Raw genomic sequence first — 17,894 nt, forward strand, 5'->3', positions numbered from 1 at the left:
GGTGTGCACTCACCAGAAAGAGAGAGACACGGAGAGACAGAAAGTGAGAAATAGACCCCCCCCAAGAGGGGGGGGGGATGGCCATACCACAATCCCTTCTCCTCCATTCTCCTCTCAGGACCTTGGGCACACACACACATATGCCTGGTGTGAGTTTAAGCCACCAGGTTTAGGACTTGAACCACAGTCCACTACATGGGAGTCCAGTGATATAGCTATTACACCAAATGCTGGTCTCTGCTACAATCCTTTTTCTTCCATTTCTTCATCCCATCAAGATTCTGGGCATGTACACACATGTGCCCAGTGTGTTTTTCAAGCTGCTGGGACTGGAATTTGACCTGCAGATAGCCAATGGTTCTGGTTCCATTAACAACCATAATACAGGCCTAGCCTAGTCAGCATATTAATATTATGATGCTGTGTACTCAACATGCACCTACTAAAATAAACAAATAAGAAAGTTTGATGCGGTGGAGATAATGTGATTTCTCTTCCTTCATTTTGGTGAATATGACCTTGTCTTGGTCCATTAGAGGCACTCATTTGCCTCATGCAGGGGTGGTGAGTAGGATTAGTGTTGACACAGATGAAACCAAAGATAAATAAGAAGTCCAGCTTTGAAAACCTTAATGGATATATTGAACCCTCTCTAACACAATAATCCTAGAAGTTAGATATCCTTAACACTAAAAAGGATTTCACAACTTTCTGAAGTTCTACTGAACATACATGATGAAGGCACATAGACTCCAATATTATGTTTATTATGAATCATGGACAAAGAGCACTCAGGAGATAAATTAAGAGATTTTTCTGACACATAGAATAGGGAAAGCATCTCTCTTCCCTGGTGACATATAAGAAGAGGACTCTCTAGTAAGGCCAGACAAATCTTACTGGTAAGCTGACATTCCAGGACCTAGGGTGGTGAAGATATTTCTTTGAAAGTAAAACCCTAAAGCAGATAAGCTTTTGCTGTAATTTAGTGAGTTAGCTACAATAAAGTAAGAAGGGTGTTAGAGTGTAGCCAATCCCAAGCCTTCCTCGGTGACCATGTGGGATGGAGGGCTCAGGAAGTATTATCAACCCGGGAAGGATTTCAGAAGTCAGTTGAGATGAGGGCAGTGTATCGATCATGAGCCTGCCTTGCCCACAGCAAGAGGTCATGATGATTCCACACAGACTGCAAAGCATGAATTGCCTCACTAGGAATCCAAATGGAGAATGTGGGTGAGGCTTAGAGGATCTGGTATCACCACTGAAAGTTTGGATTGGCTCATTCAGACTGAGTCATCTGAACAGAGCAGCAATGTATTTTGGCTATAAATGTTTGCGGTGAGCCAAGTGACCAAGCAGACGAAAGACGCTATTGCAGAGACCAGAAGACACAAAAGAGAGCAAGTCTGAGTCTGAGGCCATCCCTTTCCTGCCACGTCAAAGTCATAGAAACTCACCTCCTTATAAAGTTAGCTATGTCCTTGAAGAAAAACAGCACATTGGAAGAAATATGAAAGAGCGTACATTTTTTGGAAAAAGAATATTTATTTACAGAAGAAGATGATGAGGTGTCATTAATGATTATTTTATGTATTCATTCATTTAATTATCATTGAGTGTCTCAAATACCATGCCCATGGAATATAATGGATACTAATCCCTGCCTTTTCAGAGCTGACATTCTAGTGAGAGTAGTTTCAAGTTGAAGTTATGAGGAAACAACAAAACAACAGCTCAATTACGCAAATAAAAATGCTATGATTTATTTTCACATTTGTGTAGAGTGCTATATATTTTTTAAAAAACTATTTATTTTAACTTTATTTATTCATTCATTCATTTTAATTTGACCAGAGAGGGACAGAATGAGAGGGAGAAAGAGAGAGAGAGGGAAAGTGAGAAAACAAGCCACCAGGTCCAAACTGCAGTTGGCCCTGTGGGAGCCCAGTGCCATTAACCACCATGCCACCTGCTGGCCCTATAATGCTATATTTTTAATCCTACACCAATGAGGAAGAAAAGTAATATGGGAGTATGCATAAACTATTTATGGTTAAGAGAATCTAAAAATGACTACAGTTTATTCTTATTTGGGCACTAAATTGAAATAGTTAGACATTTTATCATAAGGTCAGTCATAGAGTTTTTTTTTTTTTTTTTTTTGAGAGAGAAATTTTTGCTATAGGGATTGTGTGCTCGCCAGAAAGACAGAGAGAGACAGAGAGATAGAAAGAGAGAAATCACCCCCAAGGGGGGACGGCCATGCCGCAATCCCTTTTCCTCCATTCTCCTCTCAGGATCTTGGGCACGCACGCACACGCGCCCGGCGTGAGTTTAAGACACCAGGTCCGGAACTCGAACTGCGGTCGGCTACATAGGAGTCCAGTGACATAACCACTATGCTAACTGCAGGTCCCATAGTCATAGAGTTTTAAGTTGAATAAGTATTGTTTGTTTGTTTTTTTGTTTTCTGGATATGATTTTAGAGATCACTTAGTCCAATCTTCTTTGGTCAGTAAGCAAAGTGACATACAGATAGTTGAAAAGAAAATTGCTGCTAGAGCTGGGGTTTAAATATATGCCCTTTAATGATAATAAGAACTCCCATTCATGTCTTAATAGGAAATATTCGTTGAATTGACTGTTCAGTTCACCTTGACATCTTGACTGTTTGGGAGGTATTCTTAAAGCTGACCCCAGAAAGTACTGGGAACACTAGGCTAGCTAGAGGGTGTGGTGGTTAAGGCAGCTGGATCTCACATGGCCAACTGTGTAGCTCAAGTCCCAGATTCGGTGACCTGAAAAACGTACCAGGTGGATGTGCATTCATGCCTAAAGTCCCAAGAGAAGAGTGGAGAAGAAGGAATTTCGATGTAGTCACCCCCCCAGGGGGTACTTTCTCACTTTCCCTCTCTTTGTCTCTGTTTCTCTACACACATACCCTGTAGCAATAAAAACAAACAAACAAAAGTATTAGGAACATGATGAGCAATGTTCTGATATTTAAATGAGCCAGAGGATTAGGAGGAGAATAGATACTCACTGGGAAGGTTGGTTGTTTCTCGTCTTTCTCTGTAGAATGTTAAATATAGCCCAGAAAGAGCTCAGGCACCTCTGAGGTAGACTGCCTGCCAAGGTGGTAACATGCTTAGGAGGGGGTAAAAACTTTGGTCATCTCAGTCAAATCCCAGTTCTACCCTGTATCAGCTGGCTTCTTAATCAGTTGTGAAACTTGCAGCAAGTAATGTTTACATAAGTCACTTAAGACAAATAAAATCATTTTATAGAAATCATGTATAATTTACCTTGAAAAGAGAAATTAAAATTTATCTCTAAAATGATACCACTATCATTCACTTATAGCAATAGTTTTACCCCCAGTGGTAAAGAGGCCGGATAATGGTTAGTTCGTCAAGAATGATTCATACACTGCCCTTTGTCTCATGATATAGTTGACCAAGTGGTGCTCCACTTCCCTGAGGCAGCCTTCATAGCTGACAAATGAAAATTATGGTGGTGCCTGCATTTGATGTGCATGTTTTAGTTTTCCTGGCTTTATCAAGATTTAAATGCTTTTCTGGGGGAGTATCATATGTACTTTTCATGTATGATGCTTGGGTGGGGGGATTTGGAAACGACTGAACTAGAGTTGAGGCAGATGAGTTCTTTTAATCACTACAAGGCTATCTTTAATCTTGGTGGAAGGTGTAGAAGCAGGAGTAAAAGAAGTAGGTTTGTTAAAAAAAAATGGAAATAGTTTCATATGTATAAAATGATGAAACCTAACATGCCATAAGTTCTTTCTCACATTTCCTTTCTCCTTCTCCACTTAAAACTCACTTAAATTTATAAACTGACATTATGTTTAATTAAATTGTGTTTTTTTTTTAAAAAGAACACACTTGTTTTCAGACTGATACTTGACTAGATTTAAGTGGTGTAAGTGGTTAAAGCCTGAAGATATATTTCATTTTTTTGAGAGATTTTTGCCATAGGATGCACATTTGCCAGAGAGACAGAGAAACAGAAAGTAAAAAAAAAAATCATCCCTTGGGAGGATGGCCATGCTGCAATCTCTTCTTCTCCATTCTCCTCTTGGGATTTTGGGCATACACAAATGAACCTGGTGTGAGTTTCTTGTCACTGGGTCTGAAATTTAAACTGCAGTTGACCATGTGGGAGTCCAGTGCCTTGGCCATTACTCTACTTGCTGGTCCCAGTACATTTTATTTTCATTTTCCAGTGCTTGGTCTGGCATAACACTCAGGGATCTTTCTTCATTGCATGCTTTGACACTTGTATGTTACAAATAAAGGCAGAGAGTAGACTATCACACTGAAGAAAATAAGAAAAGACAGAACTAACCTGTTTCCCCTGATGCTTAAAGGAAAATACCTTGACATTCTTTTGTTTGGAAAAGTCATGCAAGTTGATCTCTGTACTTTATCACACAAAATGAGTTTGTTATGAGGGATGTATTGGCACGTTTTAGATGTTTTAACAAATATTTATTGAGTATCTATTTTGACAGCCTCTAACAGTGTTGAATGGGGTGGGATGTGTGTGTAAGCTTGTGTGTCCATGAATGAGTACACGTGCATACACATGTTTATGTATGAAAGGTTTGGATAAAGTCAGGTTGACTTTGTTTTACCATATCAAGAAAGATGTATATACTAACTGACCCCTGCTCTCAGAGAAAGATTGTTTATACAATAGTGTGTCTTTTCATCTTATTGAATACTACATTAGAATTGAATAAGTTAACAAAGGCATTTTCCCCCCAATATTACATTTAAATGCCTTTTGGGATAAAGCTAATGAAAATATTTAAGATAAATGTTTTCTTTGGACTAAGTGAACATATCATTTACTGGCATCTTCTCATTGTTCTTTAGGTTGTTAGACTGGTTTAAATATGGTGCTTAGAGAGAAAAAAGGACATAAACCTATGTAAAAAACAGTTATAGGGATTTCCTGTAAAGGACGCAACAGCTTCCAGACTCTTCAGCTGACCCTCAAGCCTTTGAAGCTTGGTTAGGCTGCATACTCAGTTGCCGTGTGAACTGAGCCTTGGCCAGATGTTTATTGGTATTTCTGTTGAGTTTCTTTCCATTGTGTTCATGAAGAAATCATCTCATGTTTCTAATTCAAAAGTAGTTAAAATGAAAGTTATTTTACAAATATTGATGGCTTTATTAGTCTCTTGGATTTTCTTTTAAGAGCATACTTATGTTAAATTAGTAGTGACATTGGTAAACCATGATTGCCATCAGAAAATGCCATCAGACATGCAAAAATCCTTCCAGAAGACCTGTACGATGTGTTATTACTTATGCAAAGGGTAAGTAATACAATTTCCTACACACAAAGAAAGCCAAAACATATGGTAATAATGAAGCATATGCTCCAGAGGTCTGTTCATCAGTTTGGATATAGAAGGTCTCCATGTCGAACTGCTGTAGGGAATACATGTGAATTTATGATTGGATGCTTATGGAGTTAAAGAATCATTTATTTAAAATTCAGTATAAAAATATATAATATCCATGAAAAATATATGTAATATAAAATTTATTTTTATTTCTAGCTTTCTTGTTTATGTAGGTCTGTACATAATAAGTATATAGTAGTGGGAATATCAGGGATTGTAACTGCTATGACAGTTTCTTTGTAAGAATCAGACAGATCATATTTTGAAATAACATGATGGTGTCATGAGAGCTGGAAAGGAACTCACGATTCCACTAATATATGTTCATTGTACAAGCAGGAAAACTGGGGCTCAGACAGGTCAAGAAATTTGCCTATAGTGGCCCAGCCATTAGCTAGAATCAAGACTGGAACCCGTTTATTTTTAGTTCTGTGCCCTCTCAGGTTGGTCGCATTTCCCAGTATGAATCAGAGCTTCTTGATAAAAATCAATGACTTATTTGTAATTCTTTTCACCCTTCCTACCTTTTCCCTGAGAGGAAAACAGAAGGTGTTCTTGCTCATTTGGAAGTATGTGAAAAGTAATAATGAGGACAGGTCATATCATTTGTGACATTTGATCCTTATTTTTATGGATCTCAAGACATGTGTGTTAATAACTTTTCTACTTTTATTACATATGTATTTAAAATATTTTAATCATGCTTTGAGATGGTCTGTTTTATTACATACCTAACCTCTGCCCTGGAACCTTATGACATAACTGATTGAGAAGTAACTTTGTAAGTGGTTCAGGTACAGACGAGTCTCCAAGGCAAGTTATATTAAAATGTGAAGATTCAGTTTATCTGTAACTAGGATAAGAGTTCCTGCAGTGTAAGTCTAAGTCCTCTAAAAAAATTTAAAGAATTATTTTAATTTTTTTATTATTATTTTTCTATTTGATGAGAGGCAGAGAGAGAGAGAGACAGAGACAGAGATACAGAGAGACAGAGACGGAGAGAGAGAGAAGAAGTGAGAAAGCAAGGTGACAGGTCCCAGAGTCAAACCACTATTGGCAATATGGGAGTTCAGTGTCTTAACCACCGTGCCACCTCCAGACCAAATCAGATCATTTATTTCTTCCTTCCTTCCTTTCTTTCTTTCTTTCTTTCTTTCTTTCTTTCTTTCTTTCTTTCTTTCTTTCTTTCTTTCTTTCTTCCTTCCTTCTTTTTTTTTTTTTTTTTTTGAGAGTTTTTTGCTATAGGGCACGTGCACTCTCCAGAAAGACAGAGAGAGACAAAGAGAAAGAAAGCAAGAAATCACCCCCCAGGGAGGATGGCCACGCCACAGTCTCTTCTCCTCCATTCTCCTCTCGGGATCTTGGGCATGCACACACACGCCTGGCATGTGTTTAAGCCACCGGGTACGGGACTCGAACTGCGATAGACTACATGGAAGTCCAGAGCCATTATGCTAATTGCTGGTCCCAAATAAAACCATTTTTAATGTCATTTATTTTTGGCTGTTTCCAAATTCTCTTTTATATCTGCTTTTCTTTCCTTTTATTTTTATAAATTCAAATTTTATCAGATAATATAAAAATCTTAGGCTCTGAGGGTTTTTTCCCCCAAAAGTGTGTGATTATGTGTGTGTTTTCATTTCTTTTTTTTATTTCCCTCTTAGTGGGTACAGATATCTGGGTACAATGTCACCAATAGAATTAAGCAATTCTTATTTCTCAAATTTTGGTAACTCTGGCCAGCTTCACATGAGCTTCTATCAGCTGGAATGACACCTTCAACTTCAGCCAAGTGTAGGTTATTAGGTTTGAGTGCCAAAAATGATGAGTTTGTCTCCACACTTCATCCAGAGTGAATAAAAGCAAGATTGTAAAATAATTATAATCTCTTGAAGCAGACCCAGCCATGTAATCCAAGCTCATCTTTCTTCATTAATTTGTACACAGTTCTTATTTCAACAGAACAAACTTTCAGAGGGTACTCACAAGGGACTGCTAAACCAGCTGCACAACTTTTATTTTGAAGAAAAGAGTTGCTCCTCAGAACGGGCTGTTTTAAAGACAGGGAGGGACTTAGCCTTTCTGAACTTGACCAGCATGTGGAAGGAGAGCTCTCATGGCTGCAATAACTTAGGGAGATTTTACCTGGGTGACGCTTGGAATAAAAAGTTTTCTGTTTGTTTAGTTCTGTTTCCGAGGGTCCTGTGCACTTCTCTTGCCTGGATCAACGTGACCCTTGGTGGTTTCTGCACACCCTGCTCTGTGGGGGAGTGCCCCAGCGTGCCTGTCTTATGTGGCCTCTATGGACACACTGCTCAGCTGGCAGAGAGCAGGGAAGTTTCCTCCCAGCACCCAAAAAGAGAAAGAGGAAACTACTTTTTCCTTCTGGGCTTCTTGCAGCACAATAGATCAGATTAAGTTGCCACATTCCCTCCCTGGATTTTCAGGAGCGGTTTCCAGGAAGAAGTTAAAGCTTCACCTTTAAATGGATGAACATGTCACAATCAGGAAGAAACATCTCCAAAGACCCATCTTTAGGTAAGTAACCCTACATCGCAGGTGGCTCTTGGGGCTGTCAGGAACAGTAGCTTCTTTCCTTCATCCTGAACTTGGGGATTCCGGCACTAAGTTAGGACAGAGTAACAGTGAATGCCTGAAGTTGAACTTCATGCATAAGGAAGGAGTCCTTTTATTTTCTATTTTCTGAAACTCTGTACACAAGCTCTTATCAGCTCCTCTAAATATATTTTAAAAACATTGTAACTATTCAAGCACATGAATGACATAGCACTGGAAAAACTTTTGCAACATTGTGCAACCCCTCGCTGTTTCTGAGGGCTGTTGCACAGTCCTCTAAATCAGAAACATTGTGCTTGGTTCTTTCCACTCAGGACAAATATTTTAGTGCTGTGAATACTGCGTTTTCCTGGAGTAAGGTGTCAGGAGATAAATTTGAATTTTATTGCTACTGTACCAGAGCCTGCATTTTACAGCTCAGAAATATCGGAACAGCAGTGAAGGAAAAAAAAGGACAATAGGAGAAATTTTACACTCTGGTGGAATCTATGTCCTGGTGAAATGTTGATACAATATAATGTGTTGAACAAGGTTTTAGTCTGGGGAGGGGAACACTTTCTTTGAGGGAGCAGCAATTTTTCCCTTGACTCTTTCCTCTTGATTCTTTAGTTACCTAAGTACTTTAGACTTCAGAACTGGGAATTAATCATTTTAAAGTAGCTAGAAAATGGCTATAAACAATTTCTGCCTCTTAAAACAATTTAAAAAATAAAGTTTTAACATTTTTTTAAAAGAAAGAAGTTAATTATATATCAATTTTATGCTTTTCCCCAAATAATATTCTAAATTGCAGAGATACTATGAGTTAATATTAAATGTTAAAGTCAAGTTACAGTCATTGACTGTTGACCTAGAATTAACTACAGGCTATTAGAAGTTTGTGGATGGAATTCCTGGCATTCATTCAGTGGTTGTTACATAATAAATAAAAGTGGATCTCAAGGAGTATAATTATATAAAATGTGGCCATTTATGTATTGATTAAGCTTCACTACAGTATTATTAACAGCAACAATAATTTTGTAATGCTTAAATAAATGCTGCTTCCAATATGTTTAGAAACCTTCCTTTAAATACAGATCACATTTAAACCCATATGGATGGATTAGATTCATAATCTGGATTTTCTTAAGCATGCATTTGTAAATGTTATGTGACAGTAGTAAATAACCAACAATCCAAAATGACCCTTAAAATGTTTGTTTACCTGCCATTTTGACTCAAATAGTCTCCCAATTCTATGTAATTAAATGTTTTTTTTTTCCATAAGTGTATGTGTAACTTCAAAAATCCATGATAATTGTACTTATGATTCCAGTCTCAACCCTAATGGGGCACAACTCCAACATGGCACCTGTAGGAATTAGAGAGGACAAGATTATATTGGATAAATTTAAATCTACTTTAGCCATCATTTTTAGGGGATTATCCTATTAGGGACTAAGGCAGGTGGTTGTTACCTCTCATTTATGCCAAATATCTCTTTCTGATGACTTATTAATATATGCTTAGGTGGTACTCACAGGTAGATTGCAAACCAACTTCACTCAGTGTAAAGAAGAGATCTTTGGTGGGAGCTGAGTTTCTTCATCCAGATAATTCGAAGAAAATTTGGTAAATTCAAAGGATTGCTTCATAATCCTGGTAATCTAGAAGAAATAACATGGTTACCAAAGATGTCATACTTTTATTCAGGCAATAGTTTTAATTGAGTATAGAAATGGGGTCCTGACTGAAAATAGGCTAAGATTAGACTGTGGAAGTGGGAATAATTGGTCGACTGGCCTGTTGACAGCTGGCGTTGTTTTTATCAGAGTTTGCTCAAGGTGAGGGTAAAAAGAGGTGGCAGATTCAATTAACTAGGCAGAACTCCTCAGAGAAATGTTTAGGCTGACTTTTGAAAAATACAGCATGGGCTTCCTTTTATTATTCTTACTCTTTTTATGTTTCTAAGTGTAGCATGGGCTTCCTAATAGCTAGTGGCACTTTTAGGAAAGTTGGTAAAGGGGTAAGTTTGTCATTGGTGCTTTGGCATGAGTTAACTCCTGCCCCACTTCGTTTTGTCAGCCTCCTTTCTAGGTACCTTGCCCCTTAGGGCATTTTGGGGCTGTTCAGTGTCTCATGTTGAGGCATCTTTCTCAGGCATGACTTTTCAATGAGAGACTTAGGTACCAGCTCTTTCCTTCTCAATATCCACTTATCTGCATCTCATTCTTAAGGACTCTGCACACTAGTTCCCAGTCCTCTTGATATACAAATCTCTGCTTGTGTGTTTTATATGTGCTAATGGGGCCACTTACAAGTTTAATAGAATTTCTGTGTTAATAATATCTTGACTGTTTATAAATAATTTGTTAAAATGACAGTCATTAAGAAAAATAGAAAAGCAAGTCATTTGTGGGATAAAGAAATGAGTTATTATCTACTGAAGATAACTTTATAGTATTATTAACTGGATTGGTGAGAAATGTACACATGTTGGAATATTCACTTTGCACGCTAAGTAATGTGATTGAATGTATAAAAGAAATTGAGGGACCAGCAGTTAGCGTAATGGCTATGTCGCAGGACTCCCACGTAGTCAACTGCAGTTCGTGTCCCAGACCTGGTAGCTTAAAGCTCACGCCGGGCGTGTGTGTGTGCGTGCCCAAGATCCCGAGAGGAGAATGGAGGAGAAGGGATTGTGGCGTGGCCATCCCCTGGGTGATTTCTCGCTTTCTGTCTCTCTGTTTCTCTCTGTCTGGAGAGCGCACATGCCCTATAGTGAAAACCTCTCCAAAAAAAAAAGAAAAGAAATTGAAATAAAAAAATTAAAGAAAAAGTTAAATAATAATAAATAAAATTAAATAAAGAATTATTTTTAAAAAGTAAACAACAAAAAGGCCAATGAGCCCAGAAAGTTGTTTTGAATTATTGACAAAATTTTGAATGTCTATATACAAGCTAGTTTCTCTTATAACTAAACCCACAGATTTAACTCAATTTACTTGTCCTTCTTTGGTTGACCACAGTGTATACTTGTAGTCTATGGTGCTGGGAGTTCAGGTTTAAAGACAAAAATGAAACAAAAATGTTTAATCTGCCCTCTTATGATATATCATCTAGTACAGAGGTCCCCAATCCCTGGGCCGCAGACCAGTGCTGGCCTGTGGTGAGTGGCAGGTGAGTGACTCAGGCTTCCTCGTTTGCTGCTACTCTCCACATCACTCACGTTGCCCACTGGGCTCTGCCTCCTGTCAGATCCGCGATGGTGTTGGATTCTCATGGGAGTGAGAACCGAATTGCTGTGTGATTGTTTCATTGTATACTGCAAGTGGTAATAAAGGAAATGGGATGCGTGTTGGTTGTGATGTGCTTGGGTCATCCAGACCTACAACCCCCGGCCCCCAGTGGAGGTATAGTCTTCCACAAGGCCAGTACTGGGAAGGTGGGGACTGCTGACGTAGTATTTACCTAGATAACTATGGTAAAGGAGGTCATCACATCTTGGGAGATTAAAATAGAAAACACGGATTCCAGTTATAACTAATTTGACAACTAAGTGAACCGAGACACATTAGAGCAAAGTTCTTTTTCTTTTTAAAATTAACTTCTGAGACTGGATTAAAATCAATTTTCTATCAGCATAATCTCTCTAAACTTCAAAAAGTAAAAATCTTTTAAGTGGACAAAGTTAGTCGAGAAGTATCAGAGTAGGTGGAGGACATTGAAATTCCACAGGTGAGTAACATAATGGAGGACTCCGCAAGCATTCTTACAGAGGCAGGAGCTTCAGAAAGTTCATGGAAAATGCATATTATGAAAAAACTATGCATGGATGTCAAAAATGTCTTCACACTAAAATTAACTTGTCCTCTAACTCTATGTGCCTGTGGACTTTTTGACATCCTCTTATGTTATTTAGTTTTTGTCTCTAAGAATGTCTAAGTCTCTTCGATTCCCAAATTATCTTCCCTGGTAAGATCATCAAATTAATTTTTTTCAAGTCCTTCTGGGCCAGCCCGTGCTGTAGTGGTTAAGGTGGCTGAATCCCATATAGCTGACTGTCCAGTTTGAGTTCCAGACCTATTTGCTTGAGAAATAGGTCGAAGGAATTTGTATGCAAATTCAAAATGAGGAAAGGTGGGAGAGATGGAGGAGGGGATTGTGGTGTGGGCATTCTTGGGGGTTACTTTTTATTTACTTTCTCTGGCTTTCTCTGGGGAGTGCATGTACCTTCTGAGGGAGGAAATTCTTTCTTGGAAATCTCACATAGGTATTTCACCTTATATCTATGAGCAAGGAACAAAAGCAAGGTTTCTTTTATGGTCACGGCAGGATTATTTTTTATTTATTTAATTTTAATTTGAAAAAATTTTATCCCAACAAAAACTTTATTCAGTTCATTCAGAAATCATTGGTTGGGTGTAGTGGTGCCCGCCCTATGGCAGAAATTGTTGGCCAAAGAACTTCTACTTGCAATTTCACATGTATCAAAAATATAGGTGATGTTTATAACATTAACTTACAGATTCAAATTAAGGGTGACCTGTCATTTCACAGATTGTAAACATTTCGCACATTTGCCCATCCCTTCCTTCCTTTAGGCAAAGTGCTCTTTTGAGGAGAGATTAATGAACAGATACTGTCGTGAGCTCGACTCGTTCAGACAATACACAAAACAGGTTTCAATTTGTTTTCATCTTGTGAACAAAAGTTTACGATTTATAATCTTTTTTAAAATTGATATCCACCATCCACCACCCACTGTCTACCCACAGCTGTCCCCCTTTGCTGTCACTAGCATCCATATCAACGCTCTCCACCATCACATCTTCAGATCTTTCAGCCTCTGCCATGCAGTGCAGATGCTCAGTACAAACTGAGCAGGGACAAAGAAGGAATTTATATCATCCCTTTCACGTGGGACTTTGGGAGCAATAAGACCAGTTGACTGTAAGGATAAATAAATGGTATTTCTAGAACATATTTTGTGGGCCTACTTGTCAATGCTCAGACTTACATAGAGAAACAATAATGTTCCTTTTCCTCAAGAGAAACACTCCAGATTTTAAAATTTTCTAGTTGTCACTAAGTTCTGTCCTTCAGTACTTACAAGGCTTTTAAACACCTTACTAGAGAACTTTATTTCTTGTAATTACAGTAGTTTTTTTCTTTGGCTATAAATATTGAGTAGTCGGGAAGGTCATGATGCATTTTTGCATAGAAAAACAGAAAAATACCTCGTGGTTTTCCTGATGACCTAATAGATTAATCAATTTTTGTTTTAATATTACATGATATAACATATTCAAATGGAGAAGCTTGATGTACCCTCAATAAAACAATTGCTGAAGACACTTCTATCTTACTACATACTCATATTGTTTTGTACATTTTTATATTTCTATGTGATAAACCTTAGAGTGTGGTATCTAGAAAAATCTGTTTCTCCTAATAGAATTGCTTTGGTGAAAATATTTCTTAGCTGAGTTTCACTGCTATGAAGAGATGAAGTCTGGGCTTTTATTGTAATGATCTCCCTTATTTGATTTGAGATTTCATTTTGTTAAATTCTTTCATATGTGCATCTTTTTTCCATTTGTTGCTTCAAATTCTTTCTAGAAGTAGGTAGTGATGTTTCAACTTATTAATTTACTTTAAAAAATTTTAAACATTTTTTGCATAGGGCATGTGCTCTTGCCAGAGAGAGAGAGAGAGACAGAGACAGTGAGAGGGAAAGTGAAAAATCAGCCCCTGGGGGCACGGTCACATTGCAATCCTTTCTCCTCCATTCTCCTCCTAGAGTCTTGGGCACATGTATGCATGTGCCCCGCATGATTTTTCAAGCCACCACCAGGACTAGAACCACAATTGACCATGTCCAATGGCATCACCACTACACTATCTGCTGGCCCTTTTGCTATTTAAAAAAAAAAAAAGAATCCATTGTTCAATTCCTCTTTCAAAGTTCAAAAGTGGATACATTATTTTTGTGGTAATTTTCCATTAGAAGTTACCCCTAAAAAGCCACAAACAAAATCATACAAGTGGGTCTTTATCGGCCCTAGGATTGAGAACTTTCTACTCATCCTGGACCTGAGACGTCAACATACAAGGTTGCCAGAGCCCAAGACTGATGAAAATCACACTGAGATCTTCTCAATGTTTAGAACATGTTGTTTCTTCTCCTCATGTCTTCTCAAAAGTTTTATTTTTACAAGTATCTGTTAGCAAAGGAATTTTGAGTGTGCTTTTGGCTGGCATAGTCTCTTCACATGGAGATGTAGAGAACAGAAGGATGAAATAAGAAAGCCCAGAAAAAGAAAGGCAGAGACTAATTTTATTTGTGGACTTAATGGCAATGCTTAGTAACCTATTCCTGTGTGTGATTTTTAGTTTCAAATCTTGTGATCTAAGCTTTATAGAGGATTATCATAAAATATGTTATTGATTTATCATAAAAATATTTGTTATGTATTTCAAATCATAAATCTTTGTAGTGTAATCTTTTTGTGTATTCCTACATGTAAGCACAGTGTGTTAATATAAAAGTCAAAACTGTACCAGATGTATGTCTACATTTATACACATATTATGTTCCAAAATGATTTGACATTCTCAGGAATCTATAGCGCAATCGTTATCAGACATGTTATAGGTTATTAGTGTGGGAGGAAGGTGGGAAATGGGGGAGGGCGAGAGGAAGGGAATCAAAGAGAAAAAGAAAGAATCAAAACATTTAAGGGACACGAAATGATCTGTTAATGATAATGTGTATAGTATCTTTAACTGAATTAATATACAGTTTATTCATGCTGGGAAAATTCATTTTGCAAGCTGTAATGATATACAGTGATTGAATGTATATACACACACACTACATGAGAAGGTACTAACACATAGGTACTACATCACATTTCAGATTTTTTACACATTGAAGAGATGAAGTACCTAAATGAATTTGATTTACAATAGTTGTCCAGGTAAGGCATCCAGATAATATTCACTTATGCAGGTGTCCAGCTCCACTTGCTATATGCTTTGTGAATAATAAAAACCTCTAAACAAATAACATAAAATATAAACAACTTTAAAATGTAAAGAATTTGTCATATTATGGAATATTGTTATTTTTGTCTCATAAATATTAAATATTTATTATATTTTTTGATTTAAGCCTCTTTTAAACACATTCCTTTCACCAGAAATATATGTTAATTCAGAATTATAATTGAATGCAATATCATTAGAGTAAAAAGTACATAGAAAATAGTTAAATATAAGCTCATGAAATAGGATATTAAATAGCCTTTTTTTAATGTAATGAATCTCCTCATAGATAAAAGCTCTATGTGAATCAAATCTAAAATATAATGCAATTGTATATTTTTAAAACTATTTTGTCAGTTTTTTGGCCGTATGATGAAAGTTGATGTGAAATTGTTTAGTAAAAAGAGAGAGAAAGGAATATGTAAGTACTTACAAGGCTGATATAACCACTGGAAATTTATCTTCAGGGTTTTTAAAAAAATAATGTGTGATGACTTTTATGTAAGTGATGATTAATTGTTAAAACAAAACAATTATACTACGTTAAGTTATTCCCTCTCGTTATGAAAGTAAAATACACCTCAAGAAAATGAACATGGTAAAATGAATTTCAAGTTTATGACACTATAAGATACAATGTTAATTAATGGATCAAATATATTTTATAACAGACATGTTTATTAACTATTAAACTTTTGGGACCAGCAGTTAGCATAATGGCTATGTCACTGGACTCTCATATAGTCGAGCGCGGTTCGCGTCCTGGACCTGGGGGCTTAAACTCACGCCAGGCACGTGTATGTGCGTGCCCACGATCCCGAGAGGAAAATGGAGGAGAAGGGATTGCGGCGTGGTCATCCCCCGGAGGAGGTGGGGGGGTGGGGGGATGATTTCTTGCTTTCTATCTCTCTGTCTGGCGAGCGCATGCGCCCTACAGCAAAATCCTCTCCAAGAAGAAAAAAAATTAAACTTTTTATTTTCGATGTTAGGATGTTGCTGGTCAAAACTTGCGTGATTTCTAGAGCAAAGGCTAGGCACAGATTGATCTTTAAAATAGACTGCAAAGATCAAAGTAAAACAACAAACAGAGTTGAATATAAGGTAATGCTTATTATGAGAAAAGTGATCAGATTTCATTGTGCATTTTATTATTCCCAGTCTTAGCTCCGAATTTTAAGTAGTGATCACTACTAGATAAACTATAATTTGTTACATATTTAATGTTAGCAGTAAATAATTTACTCCCTCTGGTATTATTTTACCCATAGTCAACTGCAAATTTAAATAACCTCCAATAAACATATCAGCAGCAGCACCAGGTTTTAATATTAATGCTAAGAGCTACTGTTCATGGAAAGCTTAGGGTGTTTTTTTAGATAACATTATGAAGAGGTATTAAATCCATAATTAATAATTTTGCGTAGGAACAAATTAGAACATGAGATAGTGTCACTCAGGAGCTACAGAAATCTTGTTTTCTAAGTTATTGTACTTGGGTGATATTTGTGTTTATCATGGACATTGGTATGTTTAGAAATTGTTTTCAATATGTTTAGAAATTGTTTTCAATGATTTGGGATGTTTGAAATGAAGAAAGTGAAGATGATATAAGTACAATGATCTGTTGGGAATATTTAGTGATTTTATGCCATCTGGAAAATCTCATATTTCAAATTATCAGGTTATATAGACATTGTTTAGGTAAAAAGCAATGAAAAAAACCTCATTTAAAAAATGATCTGTAGATTTGTAAAGATGGAATGAGGTTAAAGATGTCTGCAGTATTTATAAACCAGTCTCTTCAGTTCTTTGACTGAGCATAACATGGTTTTGACAGTTAGTTCTCATGGGAAACCTTTCGTTTATTTATGAATTTGATTGCAGCCACTTGGACATGAGCTCTAATTGAGGAAAATCCAACATTTCCTGAATTGGAGCTGCTGGAAGTGTAGGGGCAAGTCACAGGACATTTGGAAGAACAGATGACGGTACTTTCAGATTTGTTATCTTAGTAACATCCAAGCTTGTTCCATTAAAGCCTTATTTTCTGATATGGAGAAACATTAGCTCTTAGTCAAGTTGCTGTTTATTTTTCAATGTTTGGGTGACTTCAGGCTTTAGGATCTTAAGATAACATTTACAAAAGAGTTTTACATTAAAAGAAATTATTTAAATATTAATGATATATTTATTAATCAGCTGATTTGTAGGCATGGAAAGTTATAGGAATTTATTATGACAATTGTCACTTTAGTTTTGAAACTATTCATATTTAATTTGACTTTTTTTACAGAATTATTTTCTTTAGCTTTATTTATTTATTTATTTATATTTGCCGGGGGTGGGGGAGGTGAGAGAGCGAGCTGTCAGGGACTCAAACCACAGTCGGCCATGTGGGAGCCCAGTGCCCTTAACCATTACACCACCTTTGGCCCCAGATTTGACATTTTTAAAAATCAGAGAGCTTGAACCAAGTTGATTAGGATGCAATGGTAATGAAAAAGCAGTGGGGCTGTGTCTTTGACATGCAAAAAATTGCATTTGAGTCTTAATTGAGGAAGAAAAAGAAATTTCTACCAGGTTAAGTTGCTTTTAAATTATATTATTAAATTAATATTTGCATGAAAGTGAGATATCTGACTCATTTGGAATCACTTGTTTGTTAGAAATCTCTTAAAAAGATTTCAAGTGCATGTATGTACTTCAGGAGAGATGTCTCTGTGAAACAATATAAAATGGAAAAAAGAGAGTCTTGCTAGTTTGTAGGCATATTAATTAGGCATTTTTTTCTCATGTACTCAATGGCTTCCAACTGTAAAATCCTATGACATGTTATCGGCACTTCTTTTAC

General features: G+C 36.8%; 1 protein-coding gene across 1 annotated transcript in view; it reads left to right on the top strand.

Annotated features, from left to right (window-relative positions):
* Positions 1–7,532: 7,532 nt before the first annotated feature.
* PDE1A (phosphodiesterase 1A) overlaps positions 7,533–17,894 on the top strand; it is a 302,238-nt gene continuing 291,876 nt past the window's right edge. Inside the window, exon 1 of the mRNA XM_006151626.3 lies at positions 7,533–7,972. Coding sequence (XP_006151688.1) covers positions 7,920–7,972 — 53 coding nt within the window. The 5' untranslated portion in view covers positions 7,533–7,919. The remainder of the gene's footprint in view (positions 7,973–17,894) is intronic.

The sequence above is a fragment of the Tupaia chinensis genome, unplaced genomic scaffold, assembly GCF_000334495.1.
Source record: "Tupaia chinensis unplaced genomic scaffold, TupChi_1.0 Scaffold000322_1, whole genome shotgun sequence".
NCBI classification, from domain to species: Eukaryota; Metazoa; Chordata; class Mammalia; order Scandentia; family Tupaiidae; genus Tupaia; species Tupaia belangeri.